Source organism: Eleutherodactylus coqui, chromosome 9, assembly GCF_035609145.1.
Source record: "Eleutherodactylus coqui strain aEleCoq1 chromosome 9, aEleCoq1.hap1, whole genome shotgun sequence".
NCBI classification, from domain to species: Eukaryota; Metazoa; Chordata; class Amphibia; order Anura; family Eleutherodactylidae; genus Eleutherodactylus; species Eleutherodactylus coqui.
The window spans coordinates 73,316,068-73,340,903 of record NC_089845.1 but is presented as its reverse complement, the minus strand read 5'-3'; the positions used below and the strand labels follow the sequence as shown (position 1 = coordinate 73,340,903).

General features: G+C 44.6%; 2 protein-coding genes across 2 annotated transcripts; one reads left to right on the top strand and one right to left on the bottom strand.

Moving 5' to 3' along the window:
- Positions 1 to 2,135: 2,135 nt before the first annotated feature.
- Positions 2,136 to 15,259, bottom strand: CEP76 (centrosomal protein 76). Its single transcript, XM_066579520.1, has 12 exons — positions 15,054 to 15,259; positions 12,093 to 12,248; positions 11,422 to 11,503; positions 10,746 to 10,970; positions 9,874 to 10,059; positions 8,401 to 8,498; positions 8,115 to 8,243; positions 7,506 to 7,694; positions 6,387 to 6,553; positions 5,881 to 6,214; positions 3,849 to 4,066; positions 2,136 to 2,437 (listed from the first exon to the last, which is right to left on the bottom strand). Exons 1-12 carry the CDS (start codon positions 15,114 to 15,116, stop codon positions 2,299 to 2,301), a joined length of 1,986 nt encoding a protein of 661 aa, XP_066435617.1. The 5' UTR covers positions 15,117 to 15,259; the 3' UTR covers positions 2,136 to 2,298.
- A 63-nt stretch (positions 15,260 to 15,322) lies between these two features.
- PSMG2 (proteasome assembly chaperone 2) lies at positions 15,323 to 24,601 on the top strand. Its single transcript, XM_066579521.1, has 7 exons — positions 15,323 to 15,447; positions 16,399 to 16,570; positions 18,011 to 18,069; positions 18,149 to 18,267; positions 18,350 to 18,523; positions 21,308 to 21,428; positions 24,409 to 24,601. The coding sequence occupies exons 1-7, from the start codon at positions 15,391 to 15,393 to the stop codon at positions 24,490 to 24,492; spliced, it is 786 nt and encodes a 261-aa protein (XP_066435618.1). The 5' UTR covers positions 15,323 to 15,390; the 3' UTR covers positions 24,493 to 24,601.
- Positions 24,602 to 24,836: the final 235 nt, after the last annotated feature.

Genomic DNA, 24,836 nt, shown 5'->3' with positions numbered 1-24,836 from the left:
ATGCTGATACATCTCAGATAGATATGCAAATGAATAGAGTTGTGGTGATTAGATGAACAGTTTTGCCACCTGAGGCCCTAAAAGTGGTCCCACCCTTGTCCTATAAAAAGGCTCTCGGAGGCTCCTTGTGTGTACTGACCTCTATTTCCACTTGTGTAGAGCTTGTTGACCACTAGACACCTCTATGACACAATCAAAGTGATTTTGCCCAGATACTATAGATCAGGGATGTCTAACTCATTTTCACCAAGGGCCACATCAACTTTATAGTGGACAGATAGAGGACAGATTGTAATGATAAAACTGTATAACTGTAACTAATCCTTAAAGGGGTGGTCTCGCGAAAGCAAGTGGGTCTATACACTTCTGTATGGCCATATTAATGCACTTTGTAATATACATCGTGCATTAAATATGAGCCATACAGAAGTTATTCACTTACCTGCTCCGTTGCTAGCGTCCCCGTTGCCATGGTTCCGTCTAACTTCGGTGTCTTCTTGCCTTTTTAGACGCGCTTGCGCAGATCCGTCTTCTCCCTTCTTCTCCCTTCGGCTCCGCTCGGCAGCATCGGCATTTTGGCTCCGCCCCCTTGTACGCATCATCGCGTAGCTCCGCCCCATGACGTGTGCCGGTTCCAGCCTCCTGATTGGCTGGAATCGGCACATGACGGGGGCGGAGCTACGCGATGACGCGAAAAGGGGGCGGAGCCAAACTCCGATGCTTCCAAGACCAGCCGAAGGGAGAAGATGCATCTGCGCAAGCGCGTCTAAAAAAGCAAGAAGACACCGAAGTTAGACGGAACCATGGCAACGGGGACGCTAGCAACGGAGCAGGTAAGTGAATAACTTCTGTATGGCTCATATTTAATGCACGATGTATATTACAAAGTGCATTAATATGGCCATACAGAAGTGTATAGACCCACTTGCTTTCGCGAGACCACCCCTTTAACATCTCTTTAGCACTAAGATGTGTCCAAGTAATTGCTCACTTTGGTGCCCTGCATAGTAAGAATTGGTTGGGGGAAGGAATAGACGGATGGGGTGGGGGTAGGTCAGTAGTCACTCCATTGGGTAATTTCTCCCCTGTTTTAGGGCTCACTCACAGAACCGCTGTTTGTAAATGCCACCAGAAAGCAGTCAGAGGCCTGTATGGCTAACGATTGTATTGAACTGTACAAGCCTTGGGCATCCATGACCTTTTCCTCTTCTCCTTCCTTGGACCACTTTTGGCTGGTACTACGCACTGCATTGGGAATATGCTCACAAGATCTGCTGGTTTTACAGATAAACTGACCCAATAATTTAGCCATCACAAATTGGCCTTTGCTAAAGTCAGAGATAGTTGAACTTGCACCCATTCTTCCTGCTTCCAACACATCAACTTTAAGAACTGACTGTTCACTCACTGTCCCATAACTGAAATCATTGGTAATAAGATAATGTTATTCCCTTCACCTGTCATGTTACCGCTGATTGGTTGAAGTCAAACTACATATTTGGAATATACAGTATATCAAGAAGGTTTTACAATGTAAATGCCACACAATAAATAAGAGCCTAAGAGTGCCGAAAGTGTTCCTTACCTGTGAACTGAAAACACTGTTCAACAATTGAAAATGCAGACACAATGGGGCAGAATGAAATATTTAACATGAACTGTAATTGGTAGTTAGGGGATACAAAATGTTTATTTTAGATAGTTTTATAAGAGGTCACCAAATGTTTTCACAGTCATATTTTTACACGTGTGCAGCACACATCTGGTATGTGCCGAAAACAGTACTGAACCTGGCTCTGGAATTTTTCTGCATTTTAAGCCATCTTTATACTTATATATGTAGACCTAGCAAGAAAACTAAAAGAAAATTATTTTTTTTAAATATTATATATATATATATATATATATATATATATATATATATATATATATATATATATATATATATATATACACACACACACACATATACACACACACATACACACACACAATTTTAAAAATGTGATCTTTAAACCTCAGTCAAGTGGGCAGAGTAGGAGGGAATTCGTAATCTCATTATGACATAACCCTTGTTGGTTTATTCACTGTTACAAGATCCCTTGTTCGTTCTGATGTAGTGATGACTCAAAGACTTGCTGTGCCAAAATACAGTTTATTGTATGAAAAATTTCCAATGTAAGAAAATAAACACTTCATGATTAAAATTAAATATATAATAAAATACAGAATATGATTTATTGCACAGAGTTTTTGAGAGGGACTTAGCCAGACATTAGACAGGTGCAATTGTATGCGTTATAGCACAGATCGATATTTACAAGCGAACATAATCCACACGGCACATGCCGATTCAGGGTATGTGAAAACTCGCACTCGAACAGCAAGTCGCATCTGATCTCCACGACAGCCCACAATCTCATCACAGAAAGGGGACCTATGCAAAAAACAAGAAGACGAAATAAGCATGTACAGTAGACACAACACACGCTGATGTGTCCAAATAATGGCTTCTGTGTATTAGCACACACTGTCTTTGTAGTCTATGAGGTAGTAAAGTACTATAGCCGATTGCAGACGACTGGGTCGGATCCCCTGTGGGAATTCTCGCAGCGGGATCCGACCCGCGTCTCTGCAGGGACGAGTGCGGCTCCGGCTCCGTGATGCGCCGACCAGCCGGCGCAGAGCAGAGCTGGGGTGCTGGGAGTGACCTTTCTGTGCAGGCACCTGCGAGACCCGCACAGAAATAGAACATGCCGCAATTTGGTTTCCGTGTGTATTTGCACGTGGACAAATAGCGGCCATCTGCCTAGGGTTGCATTTTGTAATGCAATCCTATGCAGGCGGGCACGGGCGGGAATTCTGCAGGAAATCCCGCTGCGGAATTTCCACCCGTGTACAGGGGACCTATCTCATTTAAGCCACTAGTCAGAAATGGATTATCAGGCAACTGCTAAATATGTCCGCATCCAGATGAGCGTCAGTAAGAGAGAGCATGACATTGTGCACTATAGAAGACCTATCAGAAATAATGTATAAAATGCTTACACTTATATATATATATATATATATAGAAAAGGTGGGTTAGAATTGTACCAAATTTCTATTCATCTCACAACATACATTGGAACACCAGACCCATCCACTGGTGATCTTATGGTCCACACGTATCCAAGTTATGTTATGTAACGCTAAAAGAAACTTTTAAAAAGTTATTGAAAACTGGTGTAAATTCAGTGGAAATATGCCAGCGTACAGCTCTTGTATATTTCCTTTTGTGGTGCGTGGGCAGTCAGAGGTGCACCTTATTTATTAAGAGATGGGCGCTGTGCCTCTTAGTAAATTAGGCATAGTTCACTCTGGGACACTTAACATTTAAATCTGCCCCTATGAGTGAAGACACAATGCTGCATATTCAGGTCGCTTTGTACCCCAGTTTTCTCGTGTGCAACAGTCGCAATATTGGTGCATGTGCCAAAATTGTGACAAAGTTTTTATGCCAGAACTCGACACGAAGAATTATAATGTGTGCCAAAAAATTGCATACATTACAGCAGAAATCTACGCCGGCTTGTAGCTAGTGTAGCTTTGCATCTGCGCATGGAGGTGCCACAAAAGAAGAAAAATGTATTAAAAAAGTTTTGCGCATCTTGCTACATTTAATCGCTCTTTGTGGAGCTGCTGCTGTGTGGATCTCTGGTCTAAGTAAATATGCTCCAATATATTTTATATGGGGTTAAATTGTCTTAACTAAATATCTGACATTCTCCCCCAGCAGGAGATTAGAAATGCTGCACAGTGTAATGTGACGGTGTCATTGACAACCAGTACAAAGGGGCGAACATTACCGCAAACAAGTAGCAAATATCCTTCTTGCATTCCGATGAACAAAGTGAATAGGAAATCCTTTGAAAGTATGACCATCGGGCACTGCTCTCTTTATGGCATCCTGAAACTCCTCATTTCCTGCAGAGATTCCTGTGGTACGCTCTATTTCATATGCGGCCAGGGCAGGAGACAGTAGATAAGACAGCTGATCATCCCAAACTGTGGTGAGACCGAGATCCTAAATGGGAAAGATTAAGAATGAGATCATTTACAAGGGTAAATAGAAACATGGCAGAAGAAATCAGCATGTATGTGTTAATGCAAAGTGTGAAGTAGTAGACAAACCTGCTAAATATTAATGGGGGGGGGGGGGGGGGGGGTAAAATTCCATGCACATGCATTGTATTCTACTTTGCTCCAGATTGTCCACGCAGAGTTTGCACCACAACTACCAGCTTGGAATGTGGCCTAAAAGGGGTAGCCTGAAAATTGCTTGGCTGCCCACCCGTATTTTTAGACTACTGTTATAGCCCACAATTAACAAGAAAAATTAAAACATCAAAAAAGTAGATCAAATGTAAAAACTAAACACTTTAATGCTAGGCCAATCTGCTCTGACATGTTTGTTTTAGTAACTACTTGTATTCCCCATGAAGCATTTCCAGAGCATCCATTCTTACAACTTTTCACGATGTGTTCCTAGGTCTTCCCAGAAATGTATGAATTAATCGACAACAGGGCATTGCTATTGCCCTCGTCAATAAGGCGTGTCTCTGCATGCAATGCAAATAAGGAAGATGGAACAATACCTCTGCAGCACCACCTACTGGATGGCAGTATTTCTGCAAGTCAATGTCCGACCCTTTATACAGCTCTTTAGAACAATGATTGGGAATTGAAAACCAAGCCAGAATCCATACACAGACAGCTGTTTCGGGATATTTGCCCCTCATCAGTGTGTAGTAGGATCATGACTTGGCTAGTGAGAGGCCTAGGACGTGGGTCTGGAAAGGAGGTTATCCCTCTAGATCTGCATGCACTGAATACAACATGCCCTATTGATAAGATGAATGGCAATGCCCAGTTGTCAATTCCTAAATTGCCAATAGGAATGACAGAGGAAATGCACACTACAGTGCTAAGAACGGATGCTCCATAACTGTAGATTTTATGGGAGCATGCAAGTACTTACTAAAACGGACAGGTTAGTAGAGCCAACATTTACGCTTTAAAATGGGGGCTTTCTTGCAAAGACCACCCTTTGTCTTTATGCTTTATTAGGGCATATGCACATCAGAGGGGCATCTCTTTGGCTTACTCCAGCATCACACACATTCCTAACTAAAGCCTATTAATTTCCTAAATTAGGAGTCTTTGCTTTGTACCAATTCAGGACTGGTACACAGGTATTCACAGAGTCAAGAAAAGCTCTACAAAAAAAGGAGCTGGCCACTGGGAAAGGGGTAGTAAAACTGTTCTTTGCAGAGTCTCTAAATCTCTGCTAGACTAATGGTCTATTCATAATCCATGAATGTAATAATCTATTCCCATTAACTATAATATAGAGAGAATGCAGGCGTCACATTTAAACCTGAGAGCCAAGTTCATGACCCAATGGCCCCTCTGTTAGAGCTATTGCCTCCCATCACATCCACCATATACTTCAACTATCTGGATACTAGAACCGGATTTATACAGCATTAGATTTTTCTAAATACCATTTTACTTTGGCTCAATAGTCTGGTTAGATCGCCAGATTCTAGACACATCTACAATGTTATTTTCTCCCAGATCTTCAAAAATGCTGTGTGTAAACTAGTCTACCACGGTACATGTTTCTCTTTACAGGCATCCAAGGGTGCATTACACCCTTTTTCCGACTCCCCATAGCCAGTTTCGCTCTGCTCTCATGCATTTGTATATCATGTTGTACAAAAATTCAGCGCTAACAAGCTATATCCCCATCTTCTAGTAATCTGTCCGAGAAGCTAAACAAACATTTTTTATGCAAACCAAAGCATATTTTTCATTTTGTGATAAAAGGACTATTACCTTCCTGTGCTCCGTTATCAGGACTCGCAGCTGTAATTCTATCTCATTACTTTCTGCAGCTCCATCAAGCAGTGAGCTGCAGAGCGGAGGTAATGGAGGAAGGGATGTAGTAGATCCCGGGGAACATATGGATTTAATAGCTTCTTCACTCATTGGTTTCCACCTGGATTCATCATTTAGATCAAATACACAGAGATCAACCGAATCGGACGGCTGGCAGTTGGCCAAGAACTGCTGGTGGTTAAAAATGCATCCAATGCTTTTATATGGGTAGAGAGGCTTTGGCTGTTCCACCAAGGGAGGGTCATCCGGGTTGACAGGCTTATGGACATATCTGTATAGTTAGATTGGTGAGACACAACATCAGAACTGCGTGCTATCACATAATGTAGTATTAGGCAAACAACTTACGTTTTATTGGGCTATGCAATAGAAATACAACCTACATCTTAGAACTATTTTTGGTTTTCAACCATCCAAGTCAAGTTCAAGTGTTTTATAGTTACCTTTGTCCTGTCAAACTCTCCCAGAAGGTAACTGTCCCATCGGCCCCATACGTCATCACCCATGTGTGGGCTATTGCTCTTCCTTTTGTACCAACACACACATAGGCAGCTAACCCAAAACCAAGAAGAAGGCTGCAAAGAAGGGTGCAGTGATCTTCACAATCGCCCTAAAATACACAAGACATTCAAGCTTGCAAACTATTGTGCGTTGTAGAAACATTTCATAGAAGTGTTTAATATAGGACAGCTCTAATCAAGGTCATTATTACCCTGATATTCCAAATATACACAAAAGAGAAGACAAGACAGATGAAAGCGACGTTAAATCCGCCTTTCCATTTATGGGACAGAGGGTCTTAAAACAGAACGAACATCGATAATATACCCATAAGGGTTTTAACTAGTGGGCTTAATGTGCCTGGCATCCAGCCGAAAAAGACATATAGTAGGTGATCTAGGAGCTGTAGGGCGCCCGGCAGACAAGGCTCTCCTGTTGTGTCCTGTCCAGTTTACATCCCCGCATACTCTGGTTATGGAAGGAGTCTCTCAAGACACACAGCTGCTGTTAATGGAGTCGGAAGACCCCTACAGAATAAGTAGACGTCCTGTCGAAACCGGCAAGTTCAGATGATTTATCTAATGTGTACGGCCAGCTTTAGTATAGCTCTAAGGCCTGGTTCACACAGGGCGGATTTGCCGCAGCAGATCCGCCAGCGGCAAATCCGCCCGCGGCCGCTAATCTCGGGATTAGCCAGCCATGTGGATGAGATTTCTCAGAAATCTCGTCCACACGGGACAGCTAATCCGCTGCGGTAAATCTGGTTGAAACCGCGGCTACGGCCGCCGCAGCCGCGGTTTCAGAAGATGCAGCATGTCTATTTCCTTTTTTTTTGTTGGTTATTTTCGTCGCGGCCGCGCTCTCCTCTATGGGAGCGCCGGCCGCAACGGAAAAGCAAGCGGCCGGGCCGCTTCAAAGCCGCCGCGGCTTAAAGCGCGGCGGTTCTCCCGGCGGAAATCTCGCGTTTTTTGCTGCGGCCAAACCGCGAGATTTCCGATGGGAATCCGCCCTGTGTGAACCCAGCCTAAGGATGCAATTCAATACAAACTATTAAAGCATACCTTATTTCTACAAAGAAATGCTAGCATAGTGCACCACTGTTCTTGTTTACCCCCTCCACCAACTACAGGGGCCTTTTCATAGCCTAGAACATTTACAAAGCGTGCCGCTTGTCGGGGTGTATCCAAGAGACGTCCTGCTCTAAATGGACGCACATAACAGCAGACAGGTCGATTGAGTCCATTTTCATCCTAAGAGGATAAAAAGTTAAAAAAAAAAAAAAGTCAAGACTACTTCTGTAAATCCAGTCACAAGTTAATGTCCAGGCTATTGACTTAAGATTCGAGTTACACAAGAAAAAAAAAAACAAAAAAAAAAAACACAACAGAAATCAAACTTTGAGATCTGGGTACACAGATGTGATCCCCATTCCCCGGAGTGACATACATACATTTGTAGGCAGACTGCTCATTCTAAGAGGTGCTATACCATGGCCGTACATCTACAGACAGTACAATGGAATAGAATATATATTTTATAGCACATTTTAGTCAGGGCTGCCATATATAAAAGGTTAGCCATTCATTGTGCATTATTACTGTCTGATGATAACCAGAGACAGATTCACCGAGCACTACTATAGCAAATGAAATCCTATGCTGCTGCCAAACCTGCGCAAAGATCTTCACAAGTCTAGAGTTGTGGGACGGGCGAATTTGAAGATATTCCCTCCACCACTGCTTTGCATAAACCAAAAACAAACGTTCCTTCTCTGCGGTCTTCTGTCGCTCTAGCGTCAGCTGAAATATGGAAGGCAAACCATTAGCTAATGAGCAGATCTATATTCATGAACACAGACACAAAAGGTTGGTTCATCGGAAGCCAACGAATTAGGTCATCATTTCTGAACATACGTAATGGCACGTATCACTGCACACAACACATCTCAGATCTCACCTGCGTGCTGACAATTTCTGGAGATAGCGCTTGAGTCAGAGGCGGATAAAGCTCGAGCTTGACATTTAAAACCCCAACAGGAATTTTACATTCTGCACCTGAAGAGTAAATAGTACGTGGAATAGGTCAAGATGCAGCTTAGCCAATATGCCTAGACAGACATCGCTAGGGCCTAATCTTCAAGACAAATGATTTGAAGGGCAATGGAACTTAAAGGGGTGTTCTGTGGAAATACTATTGATAACTTATCCTCAGGATAGGTCATCAATAGTTGATTGGTCGGGGTCCACCGCTCGGGACCCCGACCAATCAGCTGTGCGGGCACATACTGTCAGCGCCGCAATAGCAGAGCCATACCAGCAGTTACAAGCGCCGGCCACTACACTAAGGTCGGTGCAGATGCTTCCACTCTGACCTCTGTTATTGTGGCACTGAAAGCATGCGCCCACTCAGCTGATCGGTGAGGGTCCTGGGTGGCGGACCCCAGCCAATCAACTACTGCTGACCTGTTCTGATGATAGGGCATCAATAGTATTTCCATGGAAAACCCCTTTAATAAAGAAGAAGGTCAACAAATGACCAGTGCCTGACACACTGGTGCTGAAAAACAGAGGGATAATGTAATGAAAAGAGACAAGTGAAGACCTACAAGTGAAGTCAAAGAGAAAACATCAAGCACCATCTTATGGAAGGGCAAGTGCAGTGAATAAGTGAGGAACGAGGGGAGTGAAAAGGAGTGGTGTGCGGGGGTGGGCAAGGTAAAAAGATTTGTTATCATAGCTGTATTTCATCATATGAAATTTTAATGTAATAATGTTTAATAAAGATTAATATTTTAATTGATGAGGTGGTTTTTTGTTTGTTTTTTATGAACTTGGGTCTATAAACTGTGGGGATATTTCTTTGTGACGAGTTTTCTCTTCCATCCTGTGATCAAGCTCCACGTAGACAATAATACAATGTTTTAAACTTTCGGTGATCGTTCCAGCCTGGCTGCTATGTCTAGATTTTTAGAGTCTTGACTATAAGCCCCAGAGACATGTAAAACACATTCACAATGTGCTAATAGTGATACATAATGACATGCAAATCTAAATTACATCTTTGGTTACAATTAGAGATGAGTGAGTATACTCGCTAAAGGCAATTGCTCGAGCGAGCATTGCCTTTAGCGAGTATCTCCCCCGCTGGAGACTGCAGGTTCGGGTGCTGACGCGGGGGAGCGGTGAGTAGCGGCAGTCAGCAGGGAGGAGCGGAGGGGGAGAGAGGGAGAGAGAGATCTCCCCTCCGTTCCTCCCCGCTCTTCCCCGCAGCTCCGTGCCCACCGCCGGCACCAGAACCTTCAGTCTCGAGCAGGGGAGATGCTCGCTAAAGGCAATGCTCGCTCGAGCAATTGCCTTTAGCGAGTATACTCGCTCATCTATAGTTACAATATTCCCAACAAAGATCTCTTGAAAATGACAATGAACTCACCTACTCCCTGGAGCTCAACAGCAATACTTGTCACTCCTCGATCAACTCCTAGTACAGAGCGCCACTCTAAGAAGTGGGATGCCACTAAAGTAGTTTCTCCAGATGTGTCCATCTTGATCAGTACCAGCTGTATAGGATCACAGATAGACAACATGGTAGTGGCATCTGCCATTCTGCTGCCATCACCTAGATAAAGGATTGTGCTTAGTGTGGTCTTCTATATGAAGACATTCTATAAAATAGCTGATAAGTCCATAGAATCATAGAATGGTACAGTTGGAAGGGACCTCCAGGGTCATCGGGTCCAACCCCCTGCTCAGTGCAGGATCACTAAATCATCCCAGACAGATATCTGTCCAGCCTTTGTTTGAACACTTCCATTGAAGGAGAATTCACCACCTCTCGTGGTAACCTGTTCCACTCATTGATCACCCTCACGCTCAGAAAGTTTTTTCTACTATCTAATCTGTGTCTCCTCCCTTTCAGTTTCATCCCATAATGAGTTAACAGAGGTACAGCATAGAACACAATGAGACTGTTATTACCGATACTACATTATTTTAAATTTTACGTTTCAGATATCTTGAGACTGTGTTTTATTTAATACTCTGTTGGTTGCTCCATAGCAGTAGACTATAGATGTGGACTTTACCATTTACTACTATTTATAAATTGACCATGTACTACTCATAATAAGGTGTCACATTGTAGTCTGTTTCTAGGGTAGAAGAGAGCAGGAAATTACAAAAATTTAATTTTCAATGTTCAAATCTCAACAAGCCTGAATGTAGACTTCATAATATTACATAAAAATTGCCATATTATCACATAAAGCAGTAAAAGGAAATCCACAAAACCCTGGCTGAACTAACCCGAGCTGTCCTTCTGCACTTCCAGCAAAAAGCCATCTTGGAAGTCTGGTTCGCAGGCACAAGGGACAGGTTTAGATCGAAAGCGTTGGTTCCGGAAGTGCAGGCTAAGAGTAAACGTGGAGCACACCTGACCAGGGAGAGGGTCCGATTCTTGAAGATGTTCCAAGAATGCTTTTCCACCCAAGACTTGGAGATGAAGATATCTCCGTGATGGGTCAATATTAGCTGTGGACAGAAACAAGGAATTAATGGAGAAATGCATGACACTTCAAGCCACTGATAAACCATTTGACTTGTATTACAAAGTCAACATACTAGGTAATAGGATTATACTCCATTTCCTGTGCAAAGGCCCTTTCTATGGAAGTGGTCCTCCGGGACTCCTTACACTGTCTCTGCTGGTCTGATGTCGAGAGTGGAGAAACAGTAGTGGACACTGTGCAGTACAATTGCCGAGTTAATACTACAACATCTAGAAAGTCATGTTTGTGGGACCGCCCAGATCATGAGTGCGGCACAATTAAGAATTTATAGGATATTTGTACTGCGTATTACATGAGCAAAAACATCTTGCATAACACGCAGTAGCATACGCTCATGTGAGAGCGGCCATACACCGCTATGATAAAGCTACATTGTTGTTGCATTCCGATCAGTGGTTATAGTTTTCACTTACTTCTTTTCAGTGTCCTTGGCTCTTTGTCTTCAGAACGCACTGCTGGTTTTGGTGTGGAGGCGAGTTCTTGTGGGAAACCATCCTATCAGTGATAAAAAGAAGGGCACGTTATTTCCCAAACTCTATAAATAAAACTTCTTGTGATGCAATATGACCGCATACGGCAACCATTATACATGGACAGAAGGAGCCGTATTTCCTTGTACTGCACTGTAATGTTGATGCCTTTTACATTGGAATTGTATGCTAAAATATAGGATTTGGTCACTACACCGAAAAACGGGCTCACACCTATGTAAACCAGGTTCATAGCAACCAATCACAGAGCAGCTTTCATTTTGAAGAGCAGATTATGGGCAGGAAAGACAGTTTTCCTTAATGACAGTTAACATAAAGCTGCTCCATAACTGCAGGACACGGAGTGTTGTCAGAGTGCTGGTCATGTGACCTGGAGGGCAGAAGGAAAAAGTGCAGAATACACATCCTGTAGGGGACGAGCTACAGAACCGGATTCTTCATAGCAGAAGTCACCAATATTGTGGTGGATTTCCCCAAAATAAAAACCCGGGGTGCTTCTTTAACTGACATACGATGAACATTAAAATATTGCTACGTTTTTACTCTACAATGAAAAGGCTTTCTATACATCCAGATGCAAGAAGCCCTTTTACCTCCAGCAAATGCAGTTCTTTCATAAAATCATCAAGAATTCCTCTCCTCCTTAAGGCTTTCATCAAGTCGTCTTCGGAGAGATTAGGACTTTCATCCCCTATTTCATCCTTCAGCGTCTCCGCCAGCACCTCGCGGATTTTGCTATGAACATTTACCTAAAACACGAAAATGTTAAAGTTTGAATTCTACTGTAGTTACTGGAACAGGCGGTGCAGACACGAAAAACGGAAGCCCTACTGGAACATTATCAGCGTCAAGGGGTTCTCTTAGGGTACCTGTACATGAGACTGCGGGGCACACAGCTGTCCAATGACTACCACTCTGCTGCTTGCAGTGTTGGCTGCTGTGTGTACACGGGACAACAGTTGCCCGTAGTTGCTCTTTTGAGCGATTATTCAGGGGGCGGCTATCGGCCAGTGGAAGACCACCCTTAGGATTTCACACGTTTGACACAAATGTTGCATTATAGCAGGTTACTTGATGAGGATTGAATTCGAGTGCGGTTTTGCCCTTCTTGTTCGTACTGTCAAGCAGCCCATAGTGAAGTCTTTTGTTTCTTTTAATGATTACAGCTGCCATTCATTTAACACCTTAACGCAGTATTTTTTTCGTTTTTTCATCTCCGCATTTCAAAAAGCCATCATTTTTTTTCTTCCCTTTTTCTGTTGACAGTCATGTAGGCAGGCTCTTTACAGGAAAAGTTGCATTTTTAAAAGAAAACAAACACACTGTTTTGGGGTACATATAGAAGTACAGCATAACTTTTATACATTTTTATTAACCCTTTCCAATCCAATTTGTATCCTGGTTTTCCTAGGGGGCTTACTCTTTTCCTGCGGTTATATAACGGCGCTATCTGCTGGCTAAAGCCAGTACTGCATGAGCTGACACATTGGATAGGCTCCGACAGCAGAGAGGCTGGCAATATACAGTAAGAGAACTCCGACGGATGTCTTCTAACATCGGAGCTGTACAGCCTTAAATTATAATGTCTTAAGACGTCAGACAGTGGATTGGAAAGGGTTAAGGGATGAGGGGGGGGGGGAGCATCACACCAACTCCGCCACTGTTTTTTGGGTTTTAATTTTACTAAGCGAACTGTGCACTATAAATGATCCTGTGCATTAAGGCCGCCTGCAGACAGCCGGGTCGGGTCGCAATGGGACTAGTGCGGCGCTCACCTCTCCCCTCCCGCGGCTCCCGCTCTTTGATGTGCCGGCTGCCGGCGCATGCCCAGCGCAGAGCCGGCGGCCCGGGAATGACATTTCTGTGCGGGCCTCTGCGAGACCCGCACAAAAATAGAACATGCCGCGATTTGTTTTCCACGTGTGATTTCACGCAGACAAATCACAGCCGTCTGCATAGGATTGCGTACTGTAATACAATCCCATGCAGGCGTCCAGGGGCGTAGATTCTGCAGGAAATCCCACCGCAGAATTTCCGCCCGTGTGCAGGGAGCCTTAATGACCTGTTGGGGCCCTTTATGAGAGCCAGGATGAGATCTCATCACCACACAGTTAAAGAGAGAAAGACAGAATTACTTGTCGCGGAGCATTTTTTTTAGTCATGGACATAACATGGAACATATGAAAGTTATTATACTTAAAGGCAATTACAGGTTGCAGCATCACAGAAGAATTTGGGAGTACAAGTTTATAACAATCTTCAATGCTCTCAGAAAACAGAATGAACCTCGGAGGGGGCTTCTTGCATCATTGGAAAATATGAGAAATCTGGGGCAGAGATAACACGCTGGCCTGGTGACCCCCTAACACCAATTTAGGGACCATAAAACTGTCACATCCATTATCAGCGGATTAATTATTTACTCCTCTACTCATCCTGTTCGAGTATTATCTTAAGTGCAAATTAATCACACCATGTCTGTGCCTTTTTACATGTATGTGTGTACAAATATCCATGCCTCTTTAGATCTATTCCATTTTGCCTGAAGAAGGACCCAGTGTTGGTTCGGAAGCTTGCATTAACATCATGTATTTTTGTTAGCCATTAAAAAGCTATCATATCTACAAGATTACTTGGTTTCTCTAACTGAGAACAATCACATTTAGCTCTACTGGCTAACACCGTACCAAAGTTTTGTTTTTTTATTTATTTAGTTTTATAAATGATGTTAATGTTATTTCAGTTATTGCTATATGAAACTTGCGTTTTTTTCTGTTTTACGCTTTTGTTTGCCCAGTGAACACATTTCCTTTTGTGTTGCTGCATTTCAAGACCTCTAACATTTCAACTGTCTCATCAATATGGCGATTCTGTCTCTGAATGGCTGAATTGTCCCAGTTAGGCAGAGCGGAGGCGTTCAGATACTGCTGATTGGACCAAAGACAGAGCAATGCAGCATGGAAAGTGAGAAAGGAAGTCCAGGGCAGTGAACTACTGGCAGAAGGCTAGGCTTGCTACAGGCTCTCTTCTAGAAAGTGAAATGCAAACAGAAAAATGGGGAGAATAACCTGAAAACCTAGTACAGAGAAGGTGCCAGCACTGGCCACCTGTAGTACACAGCGGGCGCCAGCACTGCCCCCCTGTAGTACACAGCGGGCGCCAGCACTGCCCCCCTGTAGTACACAGCGGGCGCCAGCACTGCCCCCCTGTAGTACACAGCCGGCGCCAGCGCTGCCCCCCTGTAGTACACAGCCGGCGCTAGATCTGCCCCCTGTAGTACATAGCAGGCACAGTGCTGCCCCCTGTAGTACATAGCCGGCGTTAGATCTGCCCCCTGTAGTACATAGCCGGCGTTAGATCTGCCCCCTGTAGTACATAGCCGGCGTTAGATCTGCCCCCTGTAGTACATAGCCGGCGTTAGATCTGCCCCCTGTAGTACATAGCAGGCACAGTGCTGCCCCCTGTAGTACATAGCCGGCGTTAGATCTGCCCCCTGTAGCACACAGCAGGCACAGTGCTGCCCCCTGTAGCACACAGCAGGCACTGGCACTCACCCATTCCAGCTGCTGGTGGATGATGTGCTTGAGCTCGGTGACCTTTTCTGGCGGTAGAGCCATCCTACAGGGATGTCGGCTGTACAGGAGGCTACAGGGCGGACATGATGTGTGTGAGAACCCTGACCGGCAGTCTGCCCTCACACATCACTACGGCGGCGGGATACACGGCGGGAGGCTGCCCGCGGCGCCTGACTGCATCTCATAACGTTCCTACAGCGGCCTGTCTCTATGCAGGCACCCATGAGGACAGCTATCTCCATGACAGCGGGGGCTTAGCGGATGCGGCTCTGTGTGACGTGTATTGTGTGCGCCGCTGGTGCTGCAGAGCGCAGTCATGTTCGTGCCGGCTGCAGGTGGATGGAGCCCCCCGGACGGCTGCGCCCTACTGCTGGTAACCGCTCACCACCTACAGCCTTCAGGGCTCCATCTGTCCTTCCTGCTCAGAGGCGCAGCTCTCCCCCTGCTGGTAACACCGCGTTATGCACTGGGGGTACGGGGCGTCCGGTGAGCCGCCGTACTCCCCCTGCTGGTGACAGCGCGTTATACACTGGGAGTAAAAGACGTCGGGGCACCAGTGAGTTACCGTACTCCCCGCTGCAGGCTCAGCTCCTCAGCCTGTGCCATCCACATGATGTAAATGTATGGCATTCTGCTGGAATCCCTTTTCCACCCCAAGCGTACATATATGTCCTGGGGAGGGAAGGGGTTAAAGAGGCTTTCCTAGACCAAGACTAAAATACTGATTATCCATCCTCAGGTTAGGTCATCAGTATCAGATTTTGGGGGATCCGGCTCTTGACAATCCTACAGATCATTCTGGTGAGCTCTGCAGCTTCTTAATTGTATACTGGGCACAGCGCCATACAACGTGTGGTGTCTGTGCCTGGTATTGCAGCTTAATCACATAGGCTGTGTGACCAACAAATTTAGGAGGCCCCTTCGAACAGCTGACTCAGACCCCCAGTAATTTCCTTTTGCCACCTATCCTGAGGACAGCTCATCAGTATTTTAGTCCCGGATTAAGGAACTGATTGCTAATGATCTGAATGGTTTCCTGCATGCTGATTTCCTATTGGCCAGCCGCTGCTGCGAGATGTTCCTTCAGAAAAACCCAACACTGAACTTTTCAAAAGTTTTTAAACTCTCTTCTTCATCACGTCTGTGGAGTACCCTCTGCCTTACCTCCCCGTCACATGACTGCTGTAATGACCTCTTCTGTGTGTGTATACATAAGACCGTAGACGCTGAGGCATGTCTGCGTGTTCTCTATGATGTGTGTTTAGTGCACACAGGTAGATGGTTTTTGGATGTTTTATCTTCTAATTTCTCACCTTTCTTTCAGCCCGCGGTCTCTGTAGGGAATGTTGGACAACTTGCTGTTGACCTGATAATCTCCTCTCTGAATATACCGAAGGTCGGGTATTTTTACACAGACTGTCTCGTGCCTATGGTGGGTAATAACCCGTATGCTACCAGTGAAGAACATGCGAAGGAACTGTGCATAAATGCAGAAGGTGAGGACGTGTTACGGTGCTTCTAGATGGAAACGGTCAAACATGAGCGGTAATCGTTCGGTCTTAAAGCGTGCCAGCTGTTCACTTTTTGTTTGTCCACTTTACGGCAGGCGTAAAAATCCTCGTTGACTCGCTCACTAATCGTTCCGTTTAAACGGCGGTCGTTCAGTCTTTCACCTTCACTTATGTAGGGACTAAACAATTCTCATTTGAACGAGATAAAGATGCTTCTGCCTGTCTAAACGGGCTGAACGAGTTAGCGGTCATGTTACTCGCTCGTTCTAGCGACGACAGGAGCATTAGAAGCAGAGAAGTTATAGAATCCTCTCACTTCTTTCTCTAAGTAGCAACAGAATTGCTAACCAAAATACTAACTATAACCTGTCCGTTTGTGCGTGAGTGGGTTTGTGAGTGACTTACATGCTCTGCTCCTGATCACATGATGGTGATGTCATCAAAGGTCCTTCATCTCCAGTGAGGGAGTTACATGCTCCGCCCCTGATCACATGACGGTGACATTATCACAGCTCCTGTATGCGCACTCCTACTATTTAGCTAGGTGTTCGTTAGTATTCCATAGCAACTGAGGCCGCAGGAAGTTTGTAGTCCATCCATAATCTGCACAAAGATGCAGGTCTTGTGATGACATCACTGTCATGTGATAAAGGGCGGAGCATGTAAGTCATTCCCTCAGGATGAGCATTAATCTCATGTGATCAGGGGCGGAGCATGTAAGTCATTCCCTTAGGATGAGCATTACTCATGTGATCAGGGGCGGAGCATGACGGTGGCATCATCACAGGTCTTCCGTCTCCTGTGCTGTTTCTGATCCCTGCTGTATGGGATGAACAATGTATGTAGCAGTGCTGTGTGTGGTGCATTGCGCCACCTGGTACTATAATTTCCTAATAATTACTAGTTCTTCATATGCCTGTACTGGAGTCAATGCTCTAACATTGCATCCTGAATTAATTATGATGTATGATGCCTGTATCTTGTTTATTACTTGCTTGTAGACTTGATTTAAAAAAACACAACAAAATGACTTAATTAGGTCAAGTTCAGATGCAGCAGATTTGCTGTGGATTCTGTGCAGGATATCTGCAGCCGTTGGCTGTACAATACAAGCGGATGGTTTTTGAATCCCCCCCCCCCCCCCCCCACTCCCGTGATCCACATGAACCGGAAACTTTCCTTACAAACATGGGAGCTTGCTGCGAACCTTCTACTCCTCGGGGTCATTCTGGTGTGGAATTACAACAGATTTCACCCTTTGCCATGCATCTAGCACATGTGGGGTTTACGGTGTCCATGTCCATGGTCTCTTTATTTAAGGTCTTCTGGGCCGAAATGTATTAATGTATTGTTCCGTCTTCTAATCTTATGTCCTGTTACATTCTACACGTCTCTCTATACTCCGATTTGCTTTGTTCTCTACAGTATATGCATCGTCTGACAAGAAGCTTGCAGTCCTGCAGATCAGATCTCCATTAATAAAGGTAGAGGTGATGTTGGGCATGAGATACGATGGATCTCGTGGTCCTTCGTGTGACTCACTACTTTCTCTGTCTTTTGAAGAACAAATCCAGAGCCTTCTGTCAAGCTTTAACCTGCTGGATTAAGAAATGTGCATTCACTCGAGTCGTTCTCCTTTCCAGCAGCCATGCCTACCAACGAGATGACAGCCAGCTTTTTGGGTATGTTTGAAGTAATTTGGGTATTGTAGTAATTTGGGTAATAAAACCATCAGTGGTGCTAGAATTAATCTGTCTTCCATAGGACTCCCTTCCGTTACTTAGTCACTCCGGCTTTGCAGACATTGGTAGCGGACACGTTAAAAGCTTTAGAGTGGAAGGAAATGGAGAAGATGTCTTCATATCCCGGCATAAATGATGAAGAGAAAAAGATTTCCATCCCCGGTGGAGGTTTTACAAAGCGATTGTTTGAGGACTGGTATGTGTGCCTTGTGTTCCTCTGCTGTCAGTATCCTTTATTAAAGGGGTTGTCTCGCGGCAGCAAGTGGGGTTCAGCACTTCTGTATGGCCATATTAATGCACTTTGTAATATACATCGTGCATTAATTATGAGCCATACAGAAGTTATTCACTTACCTGCTCCGTTGCTGGCATCCCCGTCTACATGGCTCCGTCTAATTTCGGGGTCTTGCTTTTTTAGACGCGCTTGCGCAGAAGGGTCTTCTCCCTTCTGGACGGTCCGGGCACAAGCGGCGTTCTGGCTCCGCCCCCTTCTACGCGTCACCGCGTAGCTTCGCCCCCTCACGTGTGCCGATTCCAGCCAACCAGGAGGCTGGAATCGGCAATGGAACGCACAGAGCCCATGGTGCACCATGGGAGAAGACCCGCGGTGCACCATGGGACAAAACCGCAGTGCATCCCTGGGAAAGGACCGGCGGCCATCTTGGGAGAAGAATTTTATAAATTCATCTTTCATCACATCGGTGAGTAGCAAGCGGTTTAAAAACCGCTTTAAAATGCTATTTTATGCCAGGGGGGTGACAGGGGGAATGGGCTAATGTAAAATGTTGATGTTTGCCGCGAGACAACCCCTTTAAGGCCCATTTACACGCAACGACTATTGCTCAAAATTTGTTCAAACAACCGAAAATGAGCGATTAATCTTTACATGTAAACGCCGGCATCGTGCACTTTTCAGGTTAACTTAAGATCCATCGGTCAGCAATAGAGATGAGCGAACGTACTCGGTAAGGCCGATTTCGCAATCGAGCACCACGATTTTCGAGTACTTCACTACTCGGGTGAAAAGTACTCGGGGGCGCTGTGGAGCGGGGGGTAGCAGCGTGGAACAGGGGGGAGCTCTCTCTTTCCCCCCCCCCCCCCCTCCCCTCTGCAACTCCCCGCTCACCCACAGCGCCCCCGAGTACTTTTCACCCGAGTAGTGAAGTACTTGAAAATCGCGGTGCACGATTGCGAAATCGCCCTTACCGAGTACATTCGCTCATCTCTAGTCAGCAAACATCCTTGTCTCTCAATAGACCCCAAGCTGTTATCTTCTGGCATGTATTTACACTAGCCACAAGAAAACAGTAATGTTTTCTGTTTACACAACTGGATATGTGTTTAATCACGTGCTCTGCACTGCAAACTCCTAGAGGTCCTTTTACATGCAAATGAAGATGATAAACTGTTGAGGCCCATTCACACAGAGCGATGATGGTCTGAGTGACAGGTTTGAGCGATCATTTTGCATAAACTATAAAGTACCATAGCTACTCAGCTCTTATCTGCATTCAGCTCCTATGTTCTTCGGCAGGTTAAGTAGCTGAAACAATAGTATCAGCACTATCCACGGAGAATTCAGCATGCGGTCCTGATAAGACTGAATTGAACGATCGAGGAGCAGTGCATGAAAAGTGCACGATGGCCGTGCTTTAAGATGCAACGATTATCGCGCAAAAGATGGCTTTAGAGCGAATCTTGAGCAATCGTCGCTCCTTGTAAATGGGCCTTTAAGTCGTTTGAAAGATTACCTGTGCGTGTAAATAGTCCTTTAGGTCTCTTTCACATGAGCGTCATTTTGACGCAAAGTAGGTGAGTCAAAAAATCTCATCCCAAAGAACCTATGCTTTCTTTCAGATGAACGACTTTTTGACGCGCCTAAAAAAGTTATGCGTCAAAAGATAGGAAACAGGCGGAATTTCCCTCCCTCAAATGATAGGACTTGTCCTATCTTTTGACGGCACAACGCCGCCGGCTCCATAGAATCCTACAGGCGACTATTCAAGCCGGACGACAAAGTGAGGGGGAGGGAGTTTAACATCCCCACAGGGCTAAACGGAATCCCTGCGGAGACTCCCTTCATTTCGGGCTTTAGCGTCAGTGCACTGTAAGATGCCGCAGTCAGCCGTGTAAAAATCACGAAGAATAGCTGCGACTTGGTTCACACGATTTAACGCTTCGATAGCTGTTTTTTGGGGTTTTTTTTATTTATTTTTTTTAGTTAAAACTTCCTGACTTTGGTCTTCAAATTGGCAACATACAGGCTGCCACTTGTAAATGCGTATTTTAAATCTATTTTCTTGGTCTTTCGAAATCTCCCTGTCATGCCTATATGCGGGTTGCAGAGGGTTTGATAATCAGCTGTCATTTCTGAGGAAAGTTGCACCAAGCCATATGTTTCCTTTGATTTGTCAAAGCGAGAGTCCTCTCTGATGTCTACCTGCCCTAATAAGCCATATAGAGAAAGGGGTTACCTTAGTGGACAACCTGTAAAGTTGTGCAACTACTACAAATCTGCCTATTGGGCTGACTGCCTCTAGTCTGGACCCGCACATGGCCTGCTGTGGGCTTATATAGCACCTCGGTGTCCCTAATTCTACACATAGTTCTGTTTCTCACTGATTCTTTACAAGTAGAGATGAGCGAACTTACTCGGTTCGGGTGTTTTTGCACTTGACAGTCGCTTCCGAGGAATGGCTCGTTAATATTTCTTTAAGTATAATTAAGCAAAAGTGGCATTTCCACTTTTTTCCCCTTTAAAGGTGTTGTAGGGTATATAGATAATATTTCCAGTTCCAAGTACTTAGGACCCCCTTTCGCCAGAGAGCTGCTGCAAAGAGTTGGTCTGTCTCTGACTCAGCCCTGCCATATATTACATGGCTATTGAATAACTAATTAGAATAAGCCCCATGTAATGTGCTGCAGACACTAGTGCTATGAATATGTACATGTAACCAGCATTCTGCTTCTCTCCCTCCAGCTGCTCTGAGGACATACACATGGCTGTGGTTCTGAAGTTCTGCTCTGAAGGTGACAACATCCCTGACGCTTTTGCTCTTCTCAATCACGTCAACAGATGGCTTCATTTGCTTGATTCTCCAGTAAGTAAATGGTGTCAACAAAGTCAAGTTCTCTGTAGGGCTACTATTCATCATGGATCTACAGTGTGAAAAGAATGCAGGTGCCTTATGGTCCTTTTACATGGCCCGACTATCCTTCACCTGACTATTGGGCCATGTAACGGGATCAATGATCAGCCGACAAACGAGGAAACACTTGTTCCATTGCTAATCGGGTCGTTTTTGAGAGCGTAACAATGATCACTGATTGGTGGTACATCTCTATGTGTGAACAGTGAGATATATAGCCGGCTTATGGGGACGGACGATTGTATGGGAGATCGTTTGGCCCCATAAGCAGTTGCTTGACTTGTGTAAAAGAAAATTAAAGGAGTGCTGACTGACGTGTGTTGATCGGCACTTGTTACATCAGGCCAAGAATTCGGCCTGTATACAAGCACCATTACTGCTGTCTCAAATTGTCAGGAGGCTGTGATATCAGCTGCTAAGAGACGGTTGTGCCTTTCCCACATACTCCTAGCTGATGTTCTTCCACTCTTTTAACTGCACTATAAAAGTGATTTCTTATATTGTGCTAGTATTCCCTGTCACCTACAAGAACAGGGTAGGAAGTGTTGTCATGGGGGCACTGGCAGAGTTCACATCAGGTTGTAACATCAAGTGCTCATGACTCAACACGAGATATACATTTATCTTTCCACCATTTAAAAGCAAATTAAAGAGGCCTGAGCATATTTTACATTATTTTAATTGGCTTAAGATTCGATATGCATAATTGATGAGATTTCTGTAAGGAATCCACAGTTGCCGCCAGTTGGCACAGCAGCAGAGCTGAATTTACTGGAGCTATATCAACTCTTTTTTGAGACAGGAAAATCCCGCAGCCTCGCCTGCAGTCAGCAGCACCTCCTCCCTTGGGCACAAGTAGCTTGTAAGGTCTGTGGGTGGCCATGGAAGAGAAGGCGACCAGTTCCCAGGGTCGTGGCTGGACTATAGCACATATAGAGGCAGTTGGTGCAGTAGTGTCTATTCAGTAACTATAGAGAGTGTTCCATACATCTGGGTGAAATTTATGTAAATCTATGACAATGCTGCAGGGACGACCTCTTTCAGATGCATAGATGGGTTTTCAGTTAAGACAATTTCAGTAAAAAAAAGAAATTGTTTGACTTTAACCCAGAGCACACAATGGACTTCTGGGCTGTCAGCACTAATGGAAGAATACTAGATATACTGCACTTAAGCCCCATTTACACGCAACAATTATCACTCAAAATTTGCTCAAACGATGTCTTTTGAGCAATAATATTTGCATGTACATGCTACCATTGTTTGCTTTTCGGCCAAATGATGATTTTTAGTTCAGCTTAAAATCCATTGTTCGCCGAAGAGCTGATAAGCAGGGACCACACGCTGTGATTCTCCACGGGAGCGCTGCTAACATTGTATTCAGCTGCAGTCTCAGGAGTTGAATGCAGATAACAGACCACCTGCTGTTACCTGCATACAGCGCATGGAGGCTCATTTACATGCAAATGAAACTAATAAGCTACTAATGGGTGTTACTTGTTAGGAGCTTATGCAAAATGATCGCTCAAATGGTCAATCATTTTATCTTTTGAACGAATTTTGCGCGATCATCTTTGCGTGTAAATGGGGCTATACTCATCTCTGGTAAATGTTATCCTACCTATGAGAGAGCTGGTCCTTGTGTGTTACAATTACACTGACTGATCATAATATTAAGAGTGAGGGTATGTGCTCAATAGTTTGCAGAGATATAAATGTGGTAATGCTTCTAGTGCTATATAAACTCTGCGATACTATATTGTAACGTTACAATGAACGGAAATGGGGTACATTCATTTAAATGGGTGCATGTAGATGGGCTTGTACCCTTAGGCCTCCTTCATACAACCGACAGCGATATCGCAGCCATGTTCTGTGTGACATGGCTGCGATTTGTCACGGCGATATTGCGATTTTGTGGCACTCTTTTGCTGGGATTTTCGGGAGGGGAGATGGGGCTTGAAATATAAGCCCTAGTTACGTTTAAAAAAAGTATGCAAAAAAATAAAACATTACCTAAAGGGCGCTGTGCGTTCCTCCAGCAGTTCCTCTGCCCTTGTTTCTTGTCTTGAGCTGCCACTTCCTGGTCAGGGGTTAATAAATCCCACTTCCAGAAAACACTAGCCCTAAATGGTTCTCGAGTGCTCTGGCTCAACTAATCACTGCAGTGCTTTATGAACTAATTACAGCCATCGCATTGAAAGGCTGTGATTGATTCATCAGCACTGCAGTGATTGGCTGAGTCACAGCGCTCGAGAACCAGTCAGAGCCAGTGCTTCCTGGAGGTGGGATTTATGAACCACTGACCATGCAGGTGCAGCGGAACTCCTGGAGAAGTGCGGCAGAGCGGACAGCGCCTGTTAACTAATGTATTAGGTTTTTTATGTAGCTAGGGCTTATTTTAGGGACAAACAGTAGGATGTCCTATTGTAAAAGGTGCGCTGCACGAAAATAGCCATTTTTATGCGACGCAACACAAAAGAAGGCTCCATAGAGAAACATGGGCTAAAAAACATCGCAGATCGTGGCTGTATAGAGCATGCCGCAAACCTCCCTAATGTGAAGGCACCCATAGGAAAGCATGGGCTCCACATACATGCGATTTTTGTCGCCTGTGTGAAAGCGGCCTTATACTGAAGTAAAAGGGCATGTGTACGGATACAACAAATGTCTTGAGAACAGACCGTTTGGGGTATCGGTCAGATTTTGTAGCAACATCTGCACTTGTAATGTTGATTTTGGTGCAGATTTTACCCCTCTATATTAGGACACAACCTCTCATCATACAGTGAAGAAACTCTTGTTGCTGAAGCTTCACAATGCAGGTCAGTTCAGTTTGTAAGACCTCATTTATCTCTCCACAAGTAAGACGGATGAACTAAGTGACACTTGTACTTCTTGCATCTGACATAAGCTCATTGCCTGTTTTTAGGACAGCGTTGGCCCGGCGGACTGGAAGGTACCAAGCTCCTGGAGATTACTATTTGGCAGCGGTCTTCCATCTGCATTGTTCTAACCAAGCTGGTGAACGCTGGACGTATCAAGCACATCTCCAATGCTCTGGAAAGACCGTCGCAATGAGGAATCTGTTTTATATCCTGTTATAAAGAATGAGTGTTTTCTAAGCGTTTGTCAAGGTTACCTCATTATCCTGTACGACTCCTTGTTACTACAGCATGGCACTGGCATGTTCTATACATGGTTTTGGTTTGTCTACGCAACAGAAAACATGACTGGTTATACCTAGCCACTGGACAAGTCTCCGTAGTAGTAGTAACTAGTATTAGGATTGATTTACACAAAGTAGTTGTCTTTTTTATACCCTCCGCCCCCCCCCCCCCCAAAAAAAAAGCAAACATT

What these genes read in the sequence shown, in the direction of transcription:
- CEP76 (XM_066579520.1), bottom strand. Translation starts at nt 15,116, where the DNA reads ATGGCTCTACCGCCAGAAAAGGTCACCGAGCTCAAGCACATCATCCAC. An exon ending in TTGTGAAGATCTTTGCGCAG is followed by an intron (nt 7,695 to 8,114) that starts GTTTGGCAGCAG and finishes TTATCCTCTTAG; the next exon opens with GATGAAAATGGACTCAATCG. An exon ending in GAGAGTTTGACAGGACAAAG is followed by an intron (nt 6,215 to 6,386) that starts GTAACTATAAAA and finishes CTAACTATACAG; the next exon opens with ATATGTCCATAAGCCTGTCA.
- PSMG2 (XM_066579521.1), top strand. Translation starts at nt 15,391, where the DNA reads ATGTTCGTGCCGGCTGCAGGTGGATGGAGCCCCCCGGACGGCTGCGCC. An exon ending in ACGGCTGCGCCCTACTGCTG is followed by an intron (nt 15,448 to 16,398) that starts GTAACCGCTCAC and finishes CCTTTCTTTCAG; the next exon opens with CCCGCGGTCTCTGTAGGGAA. An exon ending in AAGCGATTGTTTGAGGACTG is followed by an intron (nt 18,524 to 21,307) that starts GTATGTGTGCCT and finishes CTCTCCCTCCAG; the next exon opens with CTGCTCTGAGGACATACACA.